A 21,115-nucleotide genomic window follows, 5' to 3' on the forward strand; every position below is an offset into this window, starting at 1 on the left:
ATGCCTGGCAGGCCAACCTGACCGCCCATAGCTCTCTGACATTTATGTGGATCAACAGTTCCTCTGGGGACCAAAGGTCATGGGTCCTCCGTTTGCCAAGGTGCACTCCCCTCCCCAAGGCTGAGGCATCCGTCACTAGCACTAGCAATGGTTTCGGCCTGGCAAATAGGACCCCTTGACACACAAGACCAGGTCAAGCCACCACTGAAGGGACTCTACAATCTGAGGTGGGAGGGAGACCACTCTGTCCAGACTGTCTCTGTGGGGTCGGAAGACCAATGCTAGCCACAGCTGGAGAGGTCTGAGTCTCAGCCTCGCGTGTTGGACCACATATGTGAAGGAGGCCAGAAGCATCAGGCAGCTTTGAGCTGTGGTAATAGGAAAGTTGCTGAGGATCCATATTAAGGAGCCCATAGTTCGGAAAGGAGACTGGCAGCAGAGCTCTGGCCTCAACTGAATCCAGGACCGCCCCTATAAATTCTATTTTTTGCTTGTGCACTACAGTCAACTTGCTTACGTTTAGTTGCAGACTCAGGTTGAGGAACATCACCCGTATTAGAGCTGTGTGTGCTTTCACCTGCTCCTTGGAGCGGCCCTTGACTAGCCAATTGTACAGATACAGGTATACCTGGACATCGTGCCACCTCAGGAATGCAGAAACCACGCCCATGCATTTGGTAAAGACTCTCAGAGCCGCCAATAGGCCGAACAGGAGGTCAGTGAATTGGTAGTGGTTGTGTCCTACTATGAACCTGAGAAACTTCCTGTGGGAGGGTATTATTGAGATATGGAAGTAAGCATCTTTTAGGTCAAGGGCGTCACCAGTCCCCCGGATCCAGAGAGGGAATGATCGAGGCTAGGGAGACCATGCGGAATTTCAACTTCCTTAAAAACTTGTTGAGATTCTGCAGATCGAGAATAGGCCTGAGCCCTCCTTTTGCCTTTCGGATTAGGAAATATCTGGAGTAAAAGCCTTTCCCCATAACTCCTGAGGGACCTCTTCTACCACTCCAGTGCACACCTCTCCTATGAGAAGTTGCTTGTGAAAAGGGTCCCTGAAGAGGGACTGGGAAGGGGGATGGGAAGATGGGGTAGAACAAAATTGGAGGGTGTATCCCACTTGTACTGTGCGCAACACCCATCTGTCCGATGTTATTCAGATCCAGGCATGGCAGAAATGGGCTAATCTGTCACGGAAATGGGGGGCAGGATCCGGTAACTGTCCTGGAGCATTGCCTTCAGGTGCACCTTCAAAAGTTTTGTTTTGGCCCTGGCAGCTGCTTCCCTGCATCTTTGCCAGGGTTGGGTGGCTGGGATGTTTTGGGCTTACTGCTCCTGCCCCTTCTCCTGGAGAAGTCCTGCTGAGGACTTTGCCCAGGCTTAAAGTGCTTCCTCTGCATGGAGGGCATATGTAGACCTAGGATTTCAGGATCACCCTAGACTCCTTGAGGCTGTGGAGCTTGGAGTCTGTTTGCTCTGAAAATAGCCCTGCTCCTTCAAAGGGAAGGTCCTGGATGGTGGACTGGACCTGGGGAGGGAGGCCTGACACCTGCAGCCAAGAACTTCTCCTCAGGGCCAGTCCTGAAGCCATAGTGCAACCTGTAATGATGTCCTGGCTACTACGGCTTTTCCCTCCTCCACCATGGCTCCAAACTCCAATTTGGACTTGGCTGGAAGGTGGTCTCTAAACTTGGCCATCATGTTCCACGAGTTGAAGTTATATCTGCTAAGGATCGCCTGCTGGTTGGCGATTCTCAGCTGCAGGCTCCCAGTGGAGTAGACCTTCCTCCCAAACAGGTCTAATCTTTTAGGCTCCTTCACCTTTGATGTCGGGCCCTGCTGCCCCTGCCACTCTTTTCGTTCGCTGCAGACACGACAAGCGAACCAGGTTGAGGGTGGGTGAAGAGATACTCATATCCCTTGGAAGGGGCAAAATATTTCCACTCTATCCCTTTTGCTGTAGGTGGTAATAGAGGCTGGCATTTGCCACAGTGTCCTCATTGTGGACTGCACCCTTTTAATCAGTGGACGGGCTACTCTGGAGGGGGCCTCCAGAGCCAAAATGGGGCCACCCTTCTCAAGAGCTCCTGGTGAAGTGTGGTGGCTGATGTCCCCGCTACCGCTTCATCGGGGAGAAAGGCAACGAGGCTCTGGATTCGCCTTCCACCTCGGGAATGTCCTGGCCTATTAGGTCCCGCATACCAGGACCTCCCTACAGGTATCGGGTTCCTCCTTGGTACCCGCATCCACCTCCTCTCCTGCGCCACGTATCGCACAAACTGCCCTCGGCGGCACTGCCTCCCTGCGCCCACTGGCTTCAGTGCTGCACAGCATGGAGCTGCGTTCCAGGGTGCCAGCCGCATGGCTCTCTGAGGCAACTGAATAAAGCCCCTTGGGCTGGGACCCTTGGGCTTGTTGGTACGCCTATGGGGTCCAAAAGGGCCATTGCTGAGACACCTGAGACTTCATAGGCCAAGATCCTGCGGGAGGTGCTTGCTGTCTGTCCGCCTTATAATACTGTCCCTCCGACCTGTGTCTCTTCGAGGCACCGGAGTCCATCTCTGAGTCCAACGACCTGGATTCTGACAGTGGGGAGCATGGTGGTGCTGAAGTAACTGCAGCCTTCAAGTGGTGCTGCAGTGCCAGCGATTGGTGCGGAGGTGAGGCCAACCAGTGCCGAGGCGGGGCTGACCGGTGCTTAGATGTGGCTGATTGGCGCAGGGAGGCTGATCAGTGCTGTGGAGAAGGCGAATGGAGACCTGGGGGTGATTGGTGCCGGGGTGACAGGAATCAGTGCCTAGGAGACGGTGACCAATGCCTAGGTGAAGGCGACCTGTGTCACATCATGGGAAGCTTGCCTCTAGATGGCGCCACAGCTAGTGGTGCCAGAGGTCTTTGATCTGGGACCTTCACTCCCGAGACTGGGGACTGCTGCGCCGTCATGACAATCAGGTCCTGTGCCTCCTCAAACGTATCTGGCATGGAGGGGAGGTCCAGCTTTTCCACCTTGCTCTCTTACCGGGGAACCCGTGCTCACCGGGCTCACAGGCACTCGCTGCTGAGCCGCTGTTGGCGGTCCCAGGGACCCTTGCACCGAAGACTCCTGTGGGTGCAATGGGCCAGTGCCCTTATTCAAAGGCCGCACCAAAGGTGAATGCCCCTTGTCCGCCCTGTGCTTCTTATGGGGCACCAGTGAATGGGTTTGGTGCCGCACAGTCTTTGCCACTGACGAGTGTCGGTGCCGAGGCTCCCTCTGCACCGAGGACTTTTTTGGTGCTGGGCTCTTACTGAGGCCAGGGCACTGCGCACCAACTGTGTCCAGTGCTGAGTTCGGGGGTTGCGGCTGAAGAGCTGCCTCCATGAGGATCTGCTTTAGGCACGCATTCCTCTCTTTACGGCTCCTCGGGCAAACCCCTTTACAGACCTTGCAACCATCTGTTTGGTGTGACTCTCCCAAAAACTTCAAGCAAGTGTCATGAGGCCCAAGGCATACCCCAGGGCCCTGGGTAGGGGAGTCCCAAACACTAGGAGACCCTTTACTATCACTTAACACTTATCTATAGCTATATAACTACAACAGCCTAACTAACTTTCTATCTATTTATAGGAACTGCTAAGGACAATGGGGAGAACTTGCAGAAGCAAGAAGACCAAAGCTCCAATGACCGTCACGGGTGGTAAGAAGGAACTGGAAAGGCAGTGGGTCAGCAGGTCCCTATATACAGCGCCATGGAGGCGCCAATCCAGGGAGCGCCTGCACCGACCTGACGGGTACTGCTGTGGGGGGGAAGCCTTCTGACAACTGTGCATGCAGCGCGCGCACACTGGCTTGGAATCAACATGAGCAAGCACTCGAAGAAGAACAATTATTGCTTAGCCACAGCAACCCAAAATAAAAAAAGGAACTCAAGTTACACTATTATCTAACTATATTCAACCTACACCAGATATTTTTTAATTTGAACATGAATAATTTCAACCAACGGTGACTATTCATTTTAAGTGGTTCTGATAAACATTATAAGAAAAAGAAGGAAAAAAACCAAACTGACACTGATCTGGATGATGCCAAATTCACTTGATGAACCACAGGCTCAGGAGTTAGGGGTCTGAAATGTGGTAAACCTACCAGTTTGTCAGCTCAATTTTTGCATAACAGAAACCAGTTCATTTCATGCAGTCTGTTTTTCAAACAAAAAAATAAATGGCCTCTATTTCAGACTCCCTGAAAAATGGATTTTATAAACACATATGGATATATCCATGACCATTAAGAAGTGCCACTTTGATTCATCATCCTTTCCTGGCTCTAAAGGATAACCCTGGCATTATATCTGTCCCTTTCCTGTTTGAACTGGATTCTCAGAGATGCTTACCTGATCCTGTGGATCCATTTTGGTCATCATTCTGTCCTCCAGAAGGTTAAAGGTGAGCACTTGCAGAACATAAAGCTGGTGTGCCATTTCGTTGTTGATGGCCCTCTGTGCCCTGATAACATTCTGTGAAAGGAAGATAGTCAAGTGAATGTCAGTCACCTCTTCTTTTCCTATCACCCATTCCTATCAGGTGGGCTCAAGTGTTTCCATTCTTATATGCATTTGATAAGCACTGTGTATCCATACTGTTGAAGGAAAAAAAAGGCAAACCTGGTACTGGTAAGGTGGCTATGTACACGGGTGTTCCAGGAGCTGTGATATTAAATCCTATCACTAGTAAGGTTTCTGACAGCAGTGCACAAAGTACTCTCTTCCTACCCCTCTAGCTAGAGCATGTGCATCTGTGCATACAGAGGACAGAAATTAGCAGCCAGGTCATCCTTTGGAAGAGCACCCTCTGCAGAAGGGCACATACAAAGAATGCATTTCAAAAAAAAAGTGTGAAGTGAATAGGCTTCCAAGCATAAGAGTATCCATGCTGCTGATATAGCTGCCATAGTAAGAATACTGCTGCAAGGGAATCAATTACAACTGGACCACAGTCCTACCTCTACCAGATGATCTCATTCTAGAAGAGGAAAATGGTTTAAAAATTAATTAAAATGAGCATTAAATGCCCATAAACACAATATAGCAGTCACCAGTTACAATGCAGGTGCCACAAAGGTGGACAATTTGAAAGTCACCGAGGTACACAAAAATGTCAGTAAAGCTAACTAATTGATGCAATCTTTGTTGCAAGAGACTGTGTACAGGGTGTACAGGTCACTAGCTCAGCAGCGTGTAAGGAGAAAAAGAAATAACAGCAGGAAGGGAACGGGCACGTTGACCAAGCAGGTACTACATAGTAGCAGTGCTAAAGAGGATGTTTGCTGTTCTCGGCTACAAGGCATTGGAACGTGCATGGCAGAGAATGAGTACCTAGAAATGTTACTCATGTACATTTCACAGCAGGGATCAAAACCTAGCCTACTATGTATACAGCCTTTTAGGAAGGAAAAATAACCTTTGAAACAGAAACAGCTTGTTTTTTCCCCACACTGACCATCTAAACAAAGAGAGAGAGAGAGCAGGGAGGGGAGGAAGGGTCTCCAGACTTCCTAATCTGCCAAGTCTGTCTAATGCCCATGTGTGTGTCATGCCAGTGCTCGTGAGAAGAGCCCTGATCTAGCTCTAACTATGGTCAATGGCAAAACTCCCATGGTCTTCAATGAAAGAAGGAGCAGGCTCTTTATTATGTTTATTTATTCCACTTTGAAACAGGTCTTGTGCATCTTCTGTGCAATGATTTATTATAATCTAACTCCAGCAAACTGTGTCTAATTTAAGATCTCAAAACATGTAGAAACACAGGAGTTTTTGGATTGTAAAATCATCTGGAGCACATGATGCACAAAAAGGCACCATGATTGATTTCGCAAGACATGGAGCACTGTCCACATTGTTTGCTTGACAGAAGGTTCAAACCATCAAGTTTGGACCTAACCAAGGCCATTGCAGATTTTTCAGACTCCTGCTGGTCTGCAAGCTAATGCTCATTTCCTCCAAAGGAAGAGAGCCCCCAATACTTTTTTTTTTAAACTCATTAGTAAATCTTGGTAGAGAAATGACAATTTACTCAACAGGGAAATAACCTCTTTTCCCTTTCGGATGGTCAATTCTGAGCTCATTCAGCAGCAGAACTACCTTGTCTAGCAAACCACAAAGCATACTGAAATTAAAAAACAGCTAAAAGAACATAAACATGTATAATACACAACATATACCCACCAAAATGGTAACATGTTTTTTCTCCTGTGTTATTAAATAAAATCCTTGGAAACTTAATAGTAATACTTACTGTTAAGATGATAGCACGAAGCTGTTTTTGTGCCAAAATGTTTGCCATCTCCTGTTTTGGAGAAACACAAAGATTTAGCTAAAAGCATACATTTCAGTGCAGCAGTGAGAAGAACTAGGAATTCATTTCTGGGTGTGTTTTAGTACTGTGTATCAGCAGTATTTCTCATCAAAAAATGAAATAAAAGGCCTCACAAGCCTACGGTGACTGCATCAGCTGATTTTTTATTTTTGTTTAAACTCAGATAACTCTAACGTGACAAAAAGGGACAAAGAAAATGAAGGGACTGGAGGCCATACAGTTAATAATAGGGAGCAGAATGTTTTGATTATCCAAAAATAGTGATGAAAGGAGGGAACCAATATATGTAATATGCAGAAAAAACAGGGGGAAGTTGCATATGTTTCTACTTGCCTGCTGCGACTTTGTAATAAGTAGTAGTGAATCAAATTGTGCATATGTGTATTAGTTTTCAACTGTTTTGAAGTCTAATGCTTTACCTTGAAGTCAGCAATTAATCTGTCTCAGTTAGTTACGTCTGTTTTTATCTTTAACCATGCAGTAACCACCAAACACGCACCTTTGACTTCACATCCATTCTTAAGCAGCCAATCTTAGCTATCTAGCTGCATCTCATACTGTCTGATCTTGTACGTGTTGTAATGGTCTAAGTATATAACGTTGCCATTGCAGAAGAATCTAGACATCAGAACTGTAAAGTTCTTGTTTTCCTTTTATTCTTGTTGGGATATATAAATTTGCATCTATTTGATCTTTGTACACACACACACACACACGCACGCACGCACGCACGCACAATTTAATTACATGGGTGAAATTTTGTGCATTGCTACGTATACACTTGGATTCGCAATTGGACATTTTGGACCACTGCTGTAAATTGTGTCTTCTGCAATCACTGGCTAATCCGACACAGTTTTACATAATATAACACAAGATATCACATCAGTTCTGATATTTTATAGTTCAAAGAAACTATCAATCATAATCCATTGTGACTCTGTGTAGTTACAACTGATTCAAAATACTGCTCATATTCAGAAAAACAAAAAAGCATTTGCAAATATTTGCAAGATTAAATATTAATAAAAGCTAACCAAGTTGTATATTTACATTGAAAATCTATACAAGAAGATAGAAAACAGGCAAAATATGACAGAAATAAAACATTAAAAGAAATGGATAACTGCAGGAAGGATACATAAACAAGGCAGAAGCAACATAAATAAAGGCTGGCATTGGCAATATTAGAAGAGAACCTACTTATTCTAATATAGAAAGAAAGTGTTGACTTACAGTCAAAGGACAATCAAGGATGTTAATAGTGTTCTCTACATCAAGCTAATGGTATTGTGACAGAGTGCAGAGGTAAGAAGGAAAAAAAAGTGATTGAGAACCAAAGAACGTTTGTTAGAGCTTTATTTTTATTTTCAAGCCTCTGTTGATACAGCAGCTGTAGACTGTTAGGACAGGAATGGTGTGAATTATGACAATGTGTTGATCCTTTTTGAAAATTCACAACGGTACAGCAGGGGGAGTGCTACCGGCACAAACACTTCACAGTGTGGAGAACGAACAGGAAAGAAAACGAGTTTACTCAGAAACAAATATCCATTATAATTAAGAAGGCTAAATAATGACTCCCTCCATGAGGAATACATGGAAGAATCCCTTCCTCACTCAAAGAAAAAATCATGGAGAGATTTGAAAAACTGGGTTATCAGCATGGCCACTTTGTATTTAAGAGTCTTTTAGCTTCCAGATTTAACACAGTTGGTGTTACTCTTATGGGGACCTCCTTTCTGGTCATTGTTTTTACCTCCTACAATGGGTTTTGGTCCATTAACAAAAATTATTGTTATTTAAAAATCATTCTCTGACTTCAGTGGAGTTGCACAGATTTACACCAACTAAGGAGTTGGCCTCATTTTAGAAATAAATTCTTAAAGTTTTCCATTAACACAAGATTACACAAAGTTGTCCACCTAGTACTCTGCAGGGTCACCTCTGAATACAATGCAGCTAATAAACAATAAAACTATAGATTTCAAAGAGAGTCTTTTAATGTTATGCCTCAAACTCTTGGTTTTCTTCTGATATTGTGGAGAAGTTCTTTTTTTAAGGAAATGTGGTCCAGCATTATCCTTGATAGGAGTAAAGTGAGGCTTCATTTACAAAACTTTGTTTCTTTACAGTACAGAGCCAGAAAAAAGAAAAAGGATAAAGTTATAGGGCACTAAGAGAAATTTAGATCTATTTCTTAATTACAGTGCAGTCAACTAAACAGTTTTGGATCCTCATAGTGCAGCTTATGGGAGTTTGCCAAAGCTTCTAGCATTGTGCAATATTTTGATATAGAACCATAGGTTTAGAAGGGGTCACAAGGGTCATCTAGTCTAACCCCTTGCCAAGGATTTATTGTGTCGAAATAAAACTGTGGGATCCCTTTCAGGAGTTTGCAGTGCAAATTCTGGCAACCACCGTAAGTTTTCCACTCTTTCCAGTTCACCACACTACACCTGCTGTGGTATTGATATAAAACGAGATAGAATTACACCATGGACCCTGCTGTAAATTCTAAGCCTCAGTCTTCGTAATTCTTAGGGGAATTCCTTGTACTATTATGCCCACTTATCGGTTTCTGATAATATGATTTTTCAGTTCGCTACATTACACCCATCAGCTGTTAGTAATGGCTACTGGAGCTGGATAGTCAAGTCCCGGCAGCAAAACTATGAACTATGTCACTATGTACACAGTGAACACTAAGAACTATGACACTATGACTGTGTCACCTCATTATTTTGCCTCAGAAATATAGACTGCAATCAAGGTTAACTTTAAGGTAGGTTTAAAGCCTAACAGAAACTTGCCCTTCCTAGGATATGTGGTCTAATAGTTAACCACAACACATAAAGAATCAAGGTTCTGAACACTTAAACACATTAACAATCCTAGGAAAATTTCTGCAAATGGGGGTGTTAACCCCAGTCTCCTGGCCAAATGCCAATTCAGGTAATTACATTCTACCTACCAGAAACTCCCTCTGAAGTTCCATTTGGTTTCAATGGTGTTCTTACCTCTTCATTATGTAATATTAAAGAAACCAAGGACCCACTACAAAGGTGGCAGCAATTATGGGGGTGAAATGATTCCTACATATCCCTTACCACCCTCACAGGAATGCTGTGAAACTTAATTAATGTCTGCAAAGCCCTTTGAGATACTCAGTTGAAAGGCACTATGGGAAAGCTGATTTCAGAAGCATGCAGCAAACAGCTAGTAAACTCATACTCTAAATGTGCTTTTCCTTACCAGAAAATTTAAATGGCATACATTTAAATGGCATAGCTAAGTTCAGTCTACTTTTTAGACAGAGTTTCTTAACTTCAAATATGCCTAACAAATGTTTTCTTAGGCCCTTTCTACAGTAAACACGACCCATTCTAACTCCAATGATTTTAAAAGATTATGGTCATGAACTTCTCAATGACCAGAATCACTGCTTGCAAACCCATCTGTAATTAGCCTGGCCCTGGCCAGCGTGGAGAGCTTTGTGTTTTTGTTTAAAAACAAACAAGTATGATATGGCAGCTGAACAGGAGCTACTGGAGAGATAAAGCCCAAGATTTACAAAAATGAGTGTACGAAGTTAGGATTCTTAATCTGTATTTGGCAGGGCTGATTGAAAAATGGTAATTATTTCCAACAACAAAACGGGAACAAAATGACCACGCTTTTTTTTTTCGTGCGAACATTTTTCCACATTTTTTTTTAAGTAAATCTAAACTAAAATTTTAATCTTGAGTTTTTATTCCTCTCTTTCTCCCCTTTTTCTTTTTTCCACTGGAAAACAGGGTGGGAGAGGAAACAGAGCAGGGACAGAAAAGACACACAAAACCAACATTTTTCTAATTTGAAACTAAAGTAGGGATGTAAAAATTCGTTTAATTAACAATCCATTTAAATTTCTAAAAATAAAATGTTTTAGCTCCGCACGTGGGGGGGCGCCGGGCTCAGCTCCTCCCTACCGAGTGAGAGCTGCCCAACTGCGGCTCTGCATATGCAGGGGAGGAGGGGGCCTCGGTGGCTCCCCGCCAAGCAAGAGCCGTGCAAGCAAGGGAAGCCACGCTAGGCTTGGCACCTCCCCAGAGAGCAACGTTTAAACTAATTAGTAAATGGTAAGACCGCCGGTTCCCGTTTAAATGTTTAGCTGCTTACATCCCTAAACTAAACCAAAATTTTGTTTAACAGAAAAAATCAAATAAAATAATGACAGAAACAAAAAAACTTTTCATGGAAGTTGCATTCAAATATCCACTTATAGAAAAATGATTTTTTTTTTAACCAGTTCTAGTATTTAGGCACTTAAATAATTGGCCTGATTTTCAACAGTGTTGACCAAGCAGCACCTTCACATCAGACAGGATGATGTGTCTCCAGTGCTAGTGTTCCCACCATTGCCATCACTGGTGGGAAATCTTAAGAAAAGTATCTAGTAGACTAACTAATAAACATAATGCAGCAGCTCCCACATATTATACATTCTACTCCATCCTTGTTTAACATAGAGCAGCCATCTTGAAATATTTCCATTTGAAGCTTCTAAACTTTAGCACTATATTAGCTAAGGGGAACATTATTCCAGTCTGGCAACTCCCACTTAGCAGGGCATTTTGTTTTAGATCAGTGACATAAAAAATAATCCCTCTTCTCTGGTAGGTAGAATGTAATTACCTGAATTGGCATCTGGCCAAGAGGCTGGGGTTAACACCCCCATTTGCAGAAAATTTCCTGGGATCTTTAATGTTTTTAAGCATTCAGAACCTTGACTCTTTATGTGTTGTGGTTAATTAATAGACCATATAGCCAAGAAAAGGCAAGTTTCTATTAACTTTAAGGTAGGTTTAAAGGCTAACCTTGATTGCATTCTACATCTCCGAGGCAAAATAATGAGGTGACATACAAAGAAGAGCATGATTTTACAGGGTGTGTCGGCAAAAAACTCAGTGCACTAAATAACTCAGGCCAATCCCACAGCAGTAAATGCAGATACCAAAGAGTGCAGTTTCCTAACACAATACAGTTTATTTGAATCTATATTACATCAGAAAAACTCAGCAGGCCTGATTTACCTCTCATTTACACCAGTGAGAGACAGAAATAACTCCACTAAACTGCATGGAGGTGCACCAGCATACATTAAGCAGAAGTGAGATCAGCAGTAGGCCCCATATCAGCTCTAGCCAATGGTAATAAAATGGGGAAGGGAGACAAGAGCAGAGATGTAGGTAAGCTGCCAAAAGCAATCAGATTCTTCTATAAGACTGCAGATGAACAACAAAAACCAGCAACTCACCTGCCTCCTGTCATCAGGGGCTTTAAGGAAAAGTGCATTTATTACTGCAATGGTGTAGGTTTGGATTTCTTGATCTGTCCTGTGTGGAAAATAATTGCAATAATGATGGAAGATGGACATGTGCTTTAGAAATTAATTTTTCTTATTGTGTTATCTGAAAACAACAGAAAATTAAGCTGAAGAGACAAAATATTCTGCAAATAAGCCTCCTAATCAAGGATTAAAGAATTTTTCTTTAATATACATTTGAATTGAACAGAAAACTCCTGAAATATGATGCAAGAAAATCTGCAAGTTATCTAACACCCAGCATGACTGTAGACAGCTTCTACCTAAGCTTCCAACCATTATTTACCCAAAGCACATTCAGTTTAAGAAATCTTTCTTTCTTTCTCAACCTCACCCTCAGCAAAATATGCTATTCTACCCTACTAGTTTTCCAGACAATGGTACACAAATGGATCCATCTGCATGCTAATATTACTCACTAGTTCACCATTAATGGTATCTCATCTGCATTTTCCCCCCTTCCATTCAACCATATAGCAGCTACTACACAACCAGCTTAGCCAGAACTAGTGATATACAATGGACAGTGCCACCAGGCTCATTACAAATTATTCAGCCTTTGTTAACTGAGGCTGAATTTAATCTATTTCAGAGACTATTTTTAAAAATTGTTCTTTTTACAACTCTAATTCTAAACACTGTGCTCATTCAAAAGTCAGTCATTATCTAGGATACTCACCCTTGAAGATGTGGGATTAACTGGCCAATTGTGATCTCCTGGGCTACCTTCTGGTACAGCTCATGGCTGTTGAGCACCATAGACTCCAGGATAGCTAATGACCGTTGCAAGATAGAGATGTCCGCGGCAAATTTGTTCACATAACTTGCTATCTACAAATTTAAACATTTGAATAATTCATATTTTGCTTACATGCATGGGGAATGGGAAGAGGGACAAGAGACAAGATTCAAAAGCAGACGGGATAATTTGTGTAGATGCTAGTTGTTATATATACATAAATGTATACAAGGAAAGTATCGACCAGTTTGTGTTTATTACAATCAGAACATGTTGAAGCAAATAATGAGCCAGCTTCCCAGCTGGTGTGAACTGGTATAGGATTTGTTTAAATCAATGGAGTGCCACCAATTTACACCAGCTAAGTATCTGGCTAATGTTCAGATATCAGATGTTATATGCATCACCATTAAGAAACTGTAAGTTTTGTATTTGGCTGGAGGATGTTTTGAAAAGAGTGGGGGAAGAATATTTGATCCTCCCTAATGTAATGTAATCCAGGTTGGGCATTTTTCTCTAAACTGTCACTGTTAAAAACAAGGTGGGAGAGGTAATATCTCTTATTGGACTGATTACTGTTGGTGAGAGAGACAAGCTTTCGAGTTTACACAGAGCTCTTCTTCAGATCACTGTTAAAACAACAGTTGGGCAGGAGTGGCTAAAGCAGCTGCAACCTTCCCAGTGAAAGTTGCCTTCCCTTAGCATTAACTACACGTGCTTTCCCCTATCATCATCATGACTTCCAGTGCAAAAATCAACACCACTCAAAGGCTACCTCCATGTTACAATTTTTAATTGAGCCGGCATAGCTGGCTATAAACATGGTTGGCTTCCACACACATGATGGTAAGAACTCCTAGTAACTGTGGTCAGCTAATAAGTGTTTCACCCCTACTGGAGGCCTTGGCCAACAAATAATTGTCATCCTCGGTTTTTTGCGGAGTGGCCATCATGCCCCTAGCCATATCTGTGTACCCAGTTTGGTTGTGCAGCTGAACGTGTCAGAGTGTATTGTCCGGCATGCTGCTGATACCACTCTATGTACATGTTCTCTAGGAACTCTGCCTTCTGCTGAGGACTTATGGACAATAGCCCACATTTTCCCAGAATGCATGGATGTCAACATGACTAAGCAGAATGATACCTCAAGATGCACAAAAGTTGTTTTGATGGCCAAAAAGCTGCTTTATGGAGACAAACTGAACCTTGCAACTAGTAACTGGTTTAAGTGACTGTGCCGCTAATCAGTTACAAAATCACGGTTAAAAACTATAGTGTTGATAAAGCCTTAGTTTTGTGCTTCTTAAATTCTGAAGTAGAAGTAGGAAAGGAGCTAATTTTTTACATGTTTTTTGTGTGTGCTGTGGGCATGGAAACAAGGAAGAAAAACCCCCCAACTTATTATACCGCTGCTCCTTACAGTTCCCTCACCCCGTTACTCTCTGCTTGTGTTTTCGCTCCTATCGATGATTCAGTGGGCATTCCTAGACCTATAGCCAGCAGTCTGACCACTGGTCCAAATGTCAGTTGTGAAGTTAAATAGCCACACAGTTCTCTTACTGAAAGGCAGTAAACAGAGTGCCCATATTTTTAACTACTTTGCATTAAAGCAAGAGGAACCTGGGGTGTGTATGATGGAATTGAGGTCAGGAGCCAGGACACAAAGTTCAACACTGCAGGGAAGTGATCACAGGTGTGAGCAGTGGAAAGTATAATGAAGTGACGAGAATAGCAGAGCAGAGCTAGCCTTTCTCAATACTGGAATTTCAAACCCCCTAGTGTAGACATGATTTACACTGGTATATCATGATTTGCACAGGTCCCGCTTACCATGCAAACTGGGTAAAATGCACCAATGGAAATCATACTTTACTGGTGTAAATCATATCTCTACTAAGGCTTTGCACTGGTGCAACTACACTGGAGACTGAAACCCATTGCAGAGAAGGCCTTAAACCAGAACTACTCATCTGATCCCAGTCAGAATCCCTTTTCATTGTTGCAAATGTACAGCCACAGCACAACAGAACGGTTTGCACACAGAGGCTGTGCCTATACTACACACCAGTGGCAGCGAAAAGCACTCTGTGTCCACACTATGATGTGTGTAGCTACAAGCATCAGTGAAAGGCTGTGGCAGTGGGAAAGGCTTCAAGCAGCTCCCCATTCCCAGAGCCTTGCACTGCAGCAGGAAAAGTTCTGGCACGGGAGACAGAGCCAGGAAAGGGTCCTGGAGTCTTTCCCTGCAGCAGAAGACGGGCTACAGCAGCAGGACACAACACTGCTAAAAACAGCAGTGTACACAGGAAGGCACTGCTTGAGGGAACAGAGAAGTACTCGAAGTACATACTCAGACCCTTCAGGCATATATTTACTTAACTCATCTAAGCCGTGCCTCGCCATCGATACTGCTATTTATACCCATGCCAGGGGGACTGTGTGTGAAGGTATGCTACATGCCACCTAAAGAAGAGTGCAGTGTAAGACACACCCTTTCAGACTAGTGAGGGAGAGACAGGCTGCACAGGGAGACAGGCAACTTGCATAAACTCTACAGAGCCATGTGTGTTAGAACTGGCCACAAATTACCTTGCTCAATTGTGAATCCTGAACTGAAATAATACTCTCTTTTCCCCCTTTAACAATTGTCCCGTTTATAGGACTATGAGGGGAGTAAAATAAAAAAGAAACCCTCTCCATAGGTGAAGTTCTAAATGAACCACAAAAATCTGTCTAAAAATAGAGCTGCCTGAATACAAATAAAAATATTCATCAAATGTTGCCATTGTCTGATGAACTATATTTGACAAGCACTATATTAGTTAGGACTCCATTTTCTAATTTTTTTTTCCCCAAGAAATTCAAATAGTAGGGGGGAAAAAGATCATGCTCAATCATCAAAAAAATGTCTGAAATGAAACGTTTTGTACAAAGCAGGGAATGTTCATAGGAACTCCAAACATACACATACACAAGCACAAATTTCAACTAGTTTTAAATTTTCCATAAAAGATCTCACAGCTCTGACTACCTCATAGGTGAGCTACAGGAAACTCAGGCACAGAGACTGAAGTCCCAGTTCAGCAAGGCACTTTAAAACATGCATAACTTTAAGCATTTGAGTGGCCTCACTGGAGTGCTGAAATGCCTTGCTGAATCAGGTCCTAAATGACTTGCCTAAGGGAACAGGAAATGAGAAGGAGATTGAACCAGATCTCCTGAGCCCCAATTCTGTGCTTTCACCCCATCACTATATAGAGGCGGAAAAAAACCAAATTGTAACTTAATTGCAACCAAACTGTGACAGAAGGCAGAAAAATAGCAATCTGTTCATTTGTTACTGCCTGGAACAGTTTGATGTCAGTATAGGCATTTAAGAAGCTGATATGGTGTGGTGCACATGCTTTTCAAGTGAGTATCTTATTTTCAAATAAAGTACTGTTGGCGTCGCACTTGACTAGCAAACAACAAACTGTGTGTCATAAAAAAGACATATTTTTCCTGATGCCATCCCCTTCCCGTGCAGCAAATTTTAGAAAAGTAGAGTAAACAGTTCAACGGGATCTAGGGCATCATCATTACAGAGAGCAGCCATGACGCTTATAGCCTAAAAGTTGTTTTAAGTGTCTTGACTAGGCTGAGATTTTCCAAGATGCATAGAGGATTTTGACACACAAATACCACTGGTCATCACAAGAATTGGACATCCAAATCCTTTAGATAACTTTGAAAAACCTCAGCCTAAAAGAACTGCAGTGTCTGTAGTGAGAAAGCAGATAGCAGGCAGGAGGGAAAGACCTGTTGCTGACATCCAGTACTGGAAGAAAGCCATATGCGGAGTGTAAAAGATGGGTTTAAAATTATATTAAATAGCTTATTTTTTCTCTTGGTATAAAAACGTAACATCATAAATATAAGGGAAAGACACTTTCTCCTTCAAATGATATTAATTAATTTCTCTGAAAACATTACTTGAAAGATGTGAATTCTTCTTTTAATACCACTTTGAATGACATATATTTCAATGCAACCATATGCATTCAGGTGTTTGAACGTGTATGACATTTAGCATCATGCTGTTTGTTGTTCATTATACGTGACTAAGACAACGTAGAGGTTCCTCTGAGTTCTCTTCAGGCTTCTGCTTTTTTCAATTAGATGTCTTTCACTTTAATGTTTCCCTTCCAGCTCTGCCTCCGTTGAATAGGGGGAAGCTCTTCAAAGGGGCAGGGCTGGCATCTCCCCTAGTTAGCAGCAGATCTTCAGCCCCCATATCCTTATTGTCGGTGGTTGCACCAGCCCCACCAGCAAATTCAAAGGGCCTGGCTGGTGCTAGTAGAGCAATGGATTCCCATGACAGAGAAGGAAGGCCCTAGTCCTGTGATGATCCCTTGCATACAGGAAGGTCCTTGCACTTGTGCAGTGCCCCACTGAGGGAGATGGGGTTGCATGGGAGTGCAGAGGTCCATCTGCACACAATACATTGCAGGATTGGGGCACCTTTCCTGAAACTCTGCCTCTCTCCTTCTTTTCTCCCCTCGGACATTCTTCTCTATTCTTTCTATTGGTCCCTTCCTTATAGTCCCTTCCTTACATTGTCAGTTTTCCCAGTTTGTGTGGGGAAAGAAAAGCCATTTAAAAACAAGAAAATGTGATTATAAAACCAGAGAAATTAGCAGGTGGACTATAGATCACGTTTAAGTCCCAAAACTACTTTTAATTCTCTTTAGAGAGATAAGGAGGGCGACCTAGTATCTTTTATTGTATCAATTGCTGTTGGGGAAAGAACCAAGCTTTCCAGCTACAAAGAGTTCTTCAGCATCTGTTCATTTAAATGTACAGTACAACCAAGCAAAAAAGAAAACATGCTGCCATTGTTCTTGATTCAAGCCAAAGTAAGGCCTGGTCTTGAGTTTAAACTTTAGCTTTAGCTTATACTAAGTTGATATAAGGTACAATTAAGCCAAAGTGAGGGTCCACACAAGAGACCAATGTCACTAAGTCAATTTCTAAACCAATTTAATAAATCGATATGATTCTGTCATGTATGTAAGGCTTAAGAAAGGCACTACAGACTTGACCCTATTCCACTGAAGTCAACAAGAGCACACCGAGATTTCAGTAGAAGCATGTTCAGGCTCTACAACAGAATAAAATTTAATCTGAAACAGTCCTTCCCCCTCATCCCACACACACTTTCAGATACACATTTGGCCCAGTTAATTACTACCTACCTGAAAAATGCTTAAAACCTAGACACACAAACTGACATTAAAAACATACACTGTAGGGTACAAATTTACCTTTTTAATGAATGCCACAGAGAATGTATCCCATGATACAATCCCATGATCCATCAGCTCAACAAATGCAGTCAGTGTAAAGGATAACATATCTCCAAAGCTGGAAGAGACAGGAGTCATAACAACAGTTACCAGTAATGCAGCAGGGCAACGATAAAGGGAACAGTGGCAGGAAGCTCTTAGAAAGACAAGACAACAAAGCCAGATATGTGTTAAGGTAGAAGCAGAGCAAAAGAGGCAGTGCAACAAAGATATTCCAAAACACTTTAGCATGGACATCAAAGACCGTCTCCTAAAAGAGACGAACCCTCACTTCTGAGAAAATTTCATGCAAAGCCCAAGAAAATCATCCAATGCAGATTAAACCTCTCTATTAGTTCATATTATTAGAGCTGAGGGAGGAAATCAAGCTGAGTCCTCCATTAGCAAATGATGTGGACACTACCATATGAACGGCATCTTGCTTTTTCATACCAACATATCAGGCGTGTTCGCAGAAAGTTAGTGAATTGTTAGTTCCTCCTCTTCACAGGAGACAAATATAGGAAGTGTTTAGAGAGATTCTACCTTTGCTATGCAACAACTTTTCCAATCATTCATCTTTAAAATCTATTTACAGAAGAAAATGATTATTTAGGTTGCTTATAGGCAAGATTCTACCACCCTTACTCCTGTTGAGTAGCACCTCAAGAATTGTCCACTGCAAAGCTGCACCAATTTCACTGAAGATGCAAATTAAAACAAATTTAGTGAAATCAGAGCAAAAGGCTGCGTGGACATTTGTAAACCGAATCAATATAAATCTAATTTATATCAATTCAGTGTAAATCAGTTAGGTACAGGGTTAAACGTAACCCAAATACCACACACAAACTAAAATAAGAGTGTCTACACATGATTTCGTACCAATTAACTGTCATTTTAAAAACTGATTTAAGTTAAGCCAGTGTAACGTGTAGTCAAGGCCTCAGTGCAAGGCGTATTGGTTTCAGTGGGGCCGTTCAGAGAGTAAGGACTACTCAGCATGAGTAATAGTGGCAGAACTGAGTCCTAAATGAGGTGACATGATCCTTCAAGGTACTGAGCACTCTGCTTCTGATCCAGCAACATACTTAAGCATGTGATTAACTTAAAGCAGAAGAGTATTCCCACTGACTTCAGTGTGACTTCTCAAGCACTAAAAGTTAAGCACATGTTTGAGAGCTTTTGCTGAATCGGGCCAACATTCTCAGCACAGTTTAGAAACGAGCCCAATGTCCTGGTGGCACTTAAGGGAAATTTGATGCATAATCCTTACTGGTATATTTGATTTCTTACAAATCCTGCACCAACTAAGACAAATGGGTTAACATCTGCCCAAAAGAGACGGTTAATCTAATAGAGAGGAACAAGAAAGTCTATAGGAAGGATCACTGTTGCAACTCTCAGTCATGGTTTACTGGATAAATTGGGGACTTCGGTGTTAATCTAGCGTTAAGTGGTATTTTAACATTTCCAAAAATATAAAACTTTCATCTTTATTACAGCCTTAGATTCAAATATTTGAAGGACATTCATTTTTAGGTCCATCTTGCATCTCTTACAATGCACTTGCTTTGAACAACTTTTTATCCTGTTAAATATTAAGTACTTTTTCAGAGCTGGGGGACTTCACTTACAGACTACACAATTAGAGGAAGGAAGACAGCATAGTTCCATTGGTCTAAATATGAATGGCTCTATCCCATTGCAATGAGTTAGCACAAGGCTGTCTACCTGATCTGGGAAGCACACCTCCCAGCTGCAGTACCAACATATCCTAAGAGGGAAACTTTCTAGCTTGAGTAACCAAGCAGTGTGTACAGGAGAGACCCTGCTGGGGTTAGAGGAAAGAATTCAGCCTCATAGTTGCAATATCCCCAGTTGTGGTTGGACTCTACCAGCCCCTACCTCTAATAAAAGCTATCTGCAGGATTGCAAAGACCCACAGAAGAGAAAGAAACCACAGTTGTGTGGCACAAGTGGGGGAGCATCCTTCCAATATAGGCTCTAGGAATCCTGCATGATCACCAAAACCCTACTAGTTGTGGTGAATCCAGTGCCATCTGCACCTGTGGGGATGGTGGAAGGGGCAAGATTTCGCCCCAAAATGAAAAACAAATAGTGCTTCATGTAATGAGTCTGCATCCCTCTGAAACTTCGGAAATGAAGGCTAACACTCATTTACAACAAAATTCTCATCCTTCCCCACCAGATGGCACTACAGCACTTCAAATAATTAGCAGAGAGGGCAAAAAGAACTGTAAAGTTGGAACTAAACAAGTAGAAATTAAAAATAAAATCCATGTCCACATAACATATCAGTAGGAGCATAATATTATCTGAATATCAAACAGTCAAAGGTAAGCTTAACAGAGAAGCATCAGAAATAGCACAGCCAAGCAACAAAAACAGTCACAAGAATAATTAATTGGCAAGTTACGATTTGAGCAGTATATTAATGCCTGGATCATAGATTAATTTTGTTTTTTTTCAGTTTACAATAAATGGTTAGACTTTGCAAGTGAAATGGCCTTAAACTCCCAAGCAAAATATAAATTTAGTTGTGGTACTTTATACTAATACATTCATATACACATAACCTCACAAATATACTCACACCATTAAGAGAGGCAGGTAGTATAACGGCTGCTAGAAACTTTATGGAAATCCAGGTTTCTCCATAATAGTAAACCAAGAAAAGAAACAGCATTCTCCATCGAATACAAAATTTCATCCCACCAGTGTTCCATTCATATTGAACCAGTAAGAAGAAAGATCTTTTTCTACACACATTTGTACCAAGATCTTTCACATCTCATGACACACAACAGTCCCATAAACATCAGACCCTTGCAACCTTTGCAAAATGATTTAACAGTCTGGTGTTAATTCCTGATGAAGATGCTGTGAGCGTATGTCATCTCAGTAAGGAGGACATAGTGTTTCTTTACTGATCAAAGACATATGTAAATACAATCTCCTATCATCTGAACACTGAGATTTTAATGAAGACTGAGATCAACAAAATTGCACAATTCTGTTGATGCAATACTGGATGGTATTTATTCTGCATGCATGCAATCCAGCATGCAATGCACCTATAGGTCACTTACTGAAAAGTCAGTCAACTCTCTCTTCAAAACTATTTTGTGCACATCAGGTCAAAACCTGTGAATCATTTTACTTTCCTGAAAATTTACTGCATTCTCATGCTTATGAAATTGAAAGAACAGTATGAAATATTTGGTTTTCCTTGCTAAGAAAATGAGAGGAATGTGACCTCCTTCCTCTCCACACACTCATGTTATTATCATGTCTACATTAGAG

The 21,115-nt window shown here is 42.0% G+C and overlaps 1 protein-coding gene across 3 annotated transcripts in view; it reads right to left on the reverse strand.

Annotated features, from left to right (window-relative positions):
• ELMO1 (engulfment and cell motility 1) overlaps positions 1-21,115 on the reverse strand; it is a 434,299-nt gene that overhangs the window by 262,734 nt on the left and 150,450 nt on the right. For 2 of the 3 annotated variants that reach the window (XM_067562514.1, XM_067562513.1), the window contains exons 9-13: positions 17,768-17,867; positions 12,405-12,556; positions 11,657-11,735; positions 6,277-6,327; positions 4,377-4,499 (exon numbers count right to left, since the gene is read on the reverse strand). In XM_067562514.1, coding sequence (XP_067418615.1) covers positions 4,377-4,499; positions 6,277-6,327; positions 11,657-11,735; positions 12,405-12,556; positions 17,768-17,867 — 505 coding nt within the window. Of the gene's footprint in view, positions 1-4,376; positions 4,500-6,276; positions 6,328-11,656; positions 11,736-12,404; positions 12,557-17,767; positions 17,868-20,407; positions 20,430-21,115 lie in introns of those variants that run through there. The other variant, XM_067562515.1, reaches the window with a different exon arrangement.

This window comes from Emydura macquarii, unplaced genomic scaffold, assembly GCF_026122565.2.
Source record: "Emydura macquarii macquarii isolate MOO-44397 ecotype Brisbane River unplaced genomic scaffold, CSIRO-AGI_Emac_v2 contig_2432, whole genome shotgun sequence".
In the NCBI taxonomy this organism is placed as follows: domain Eukaryota; kingdom Metazoa; phylum Chordata; order Testudines; family Chelidae; genus Emydura; species Emydura macquarii.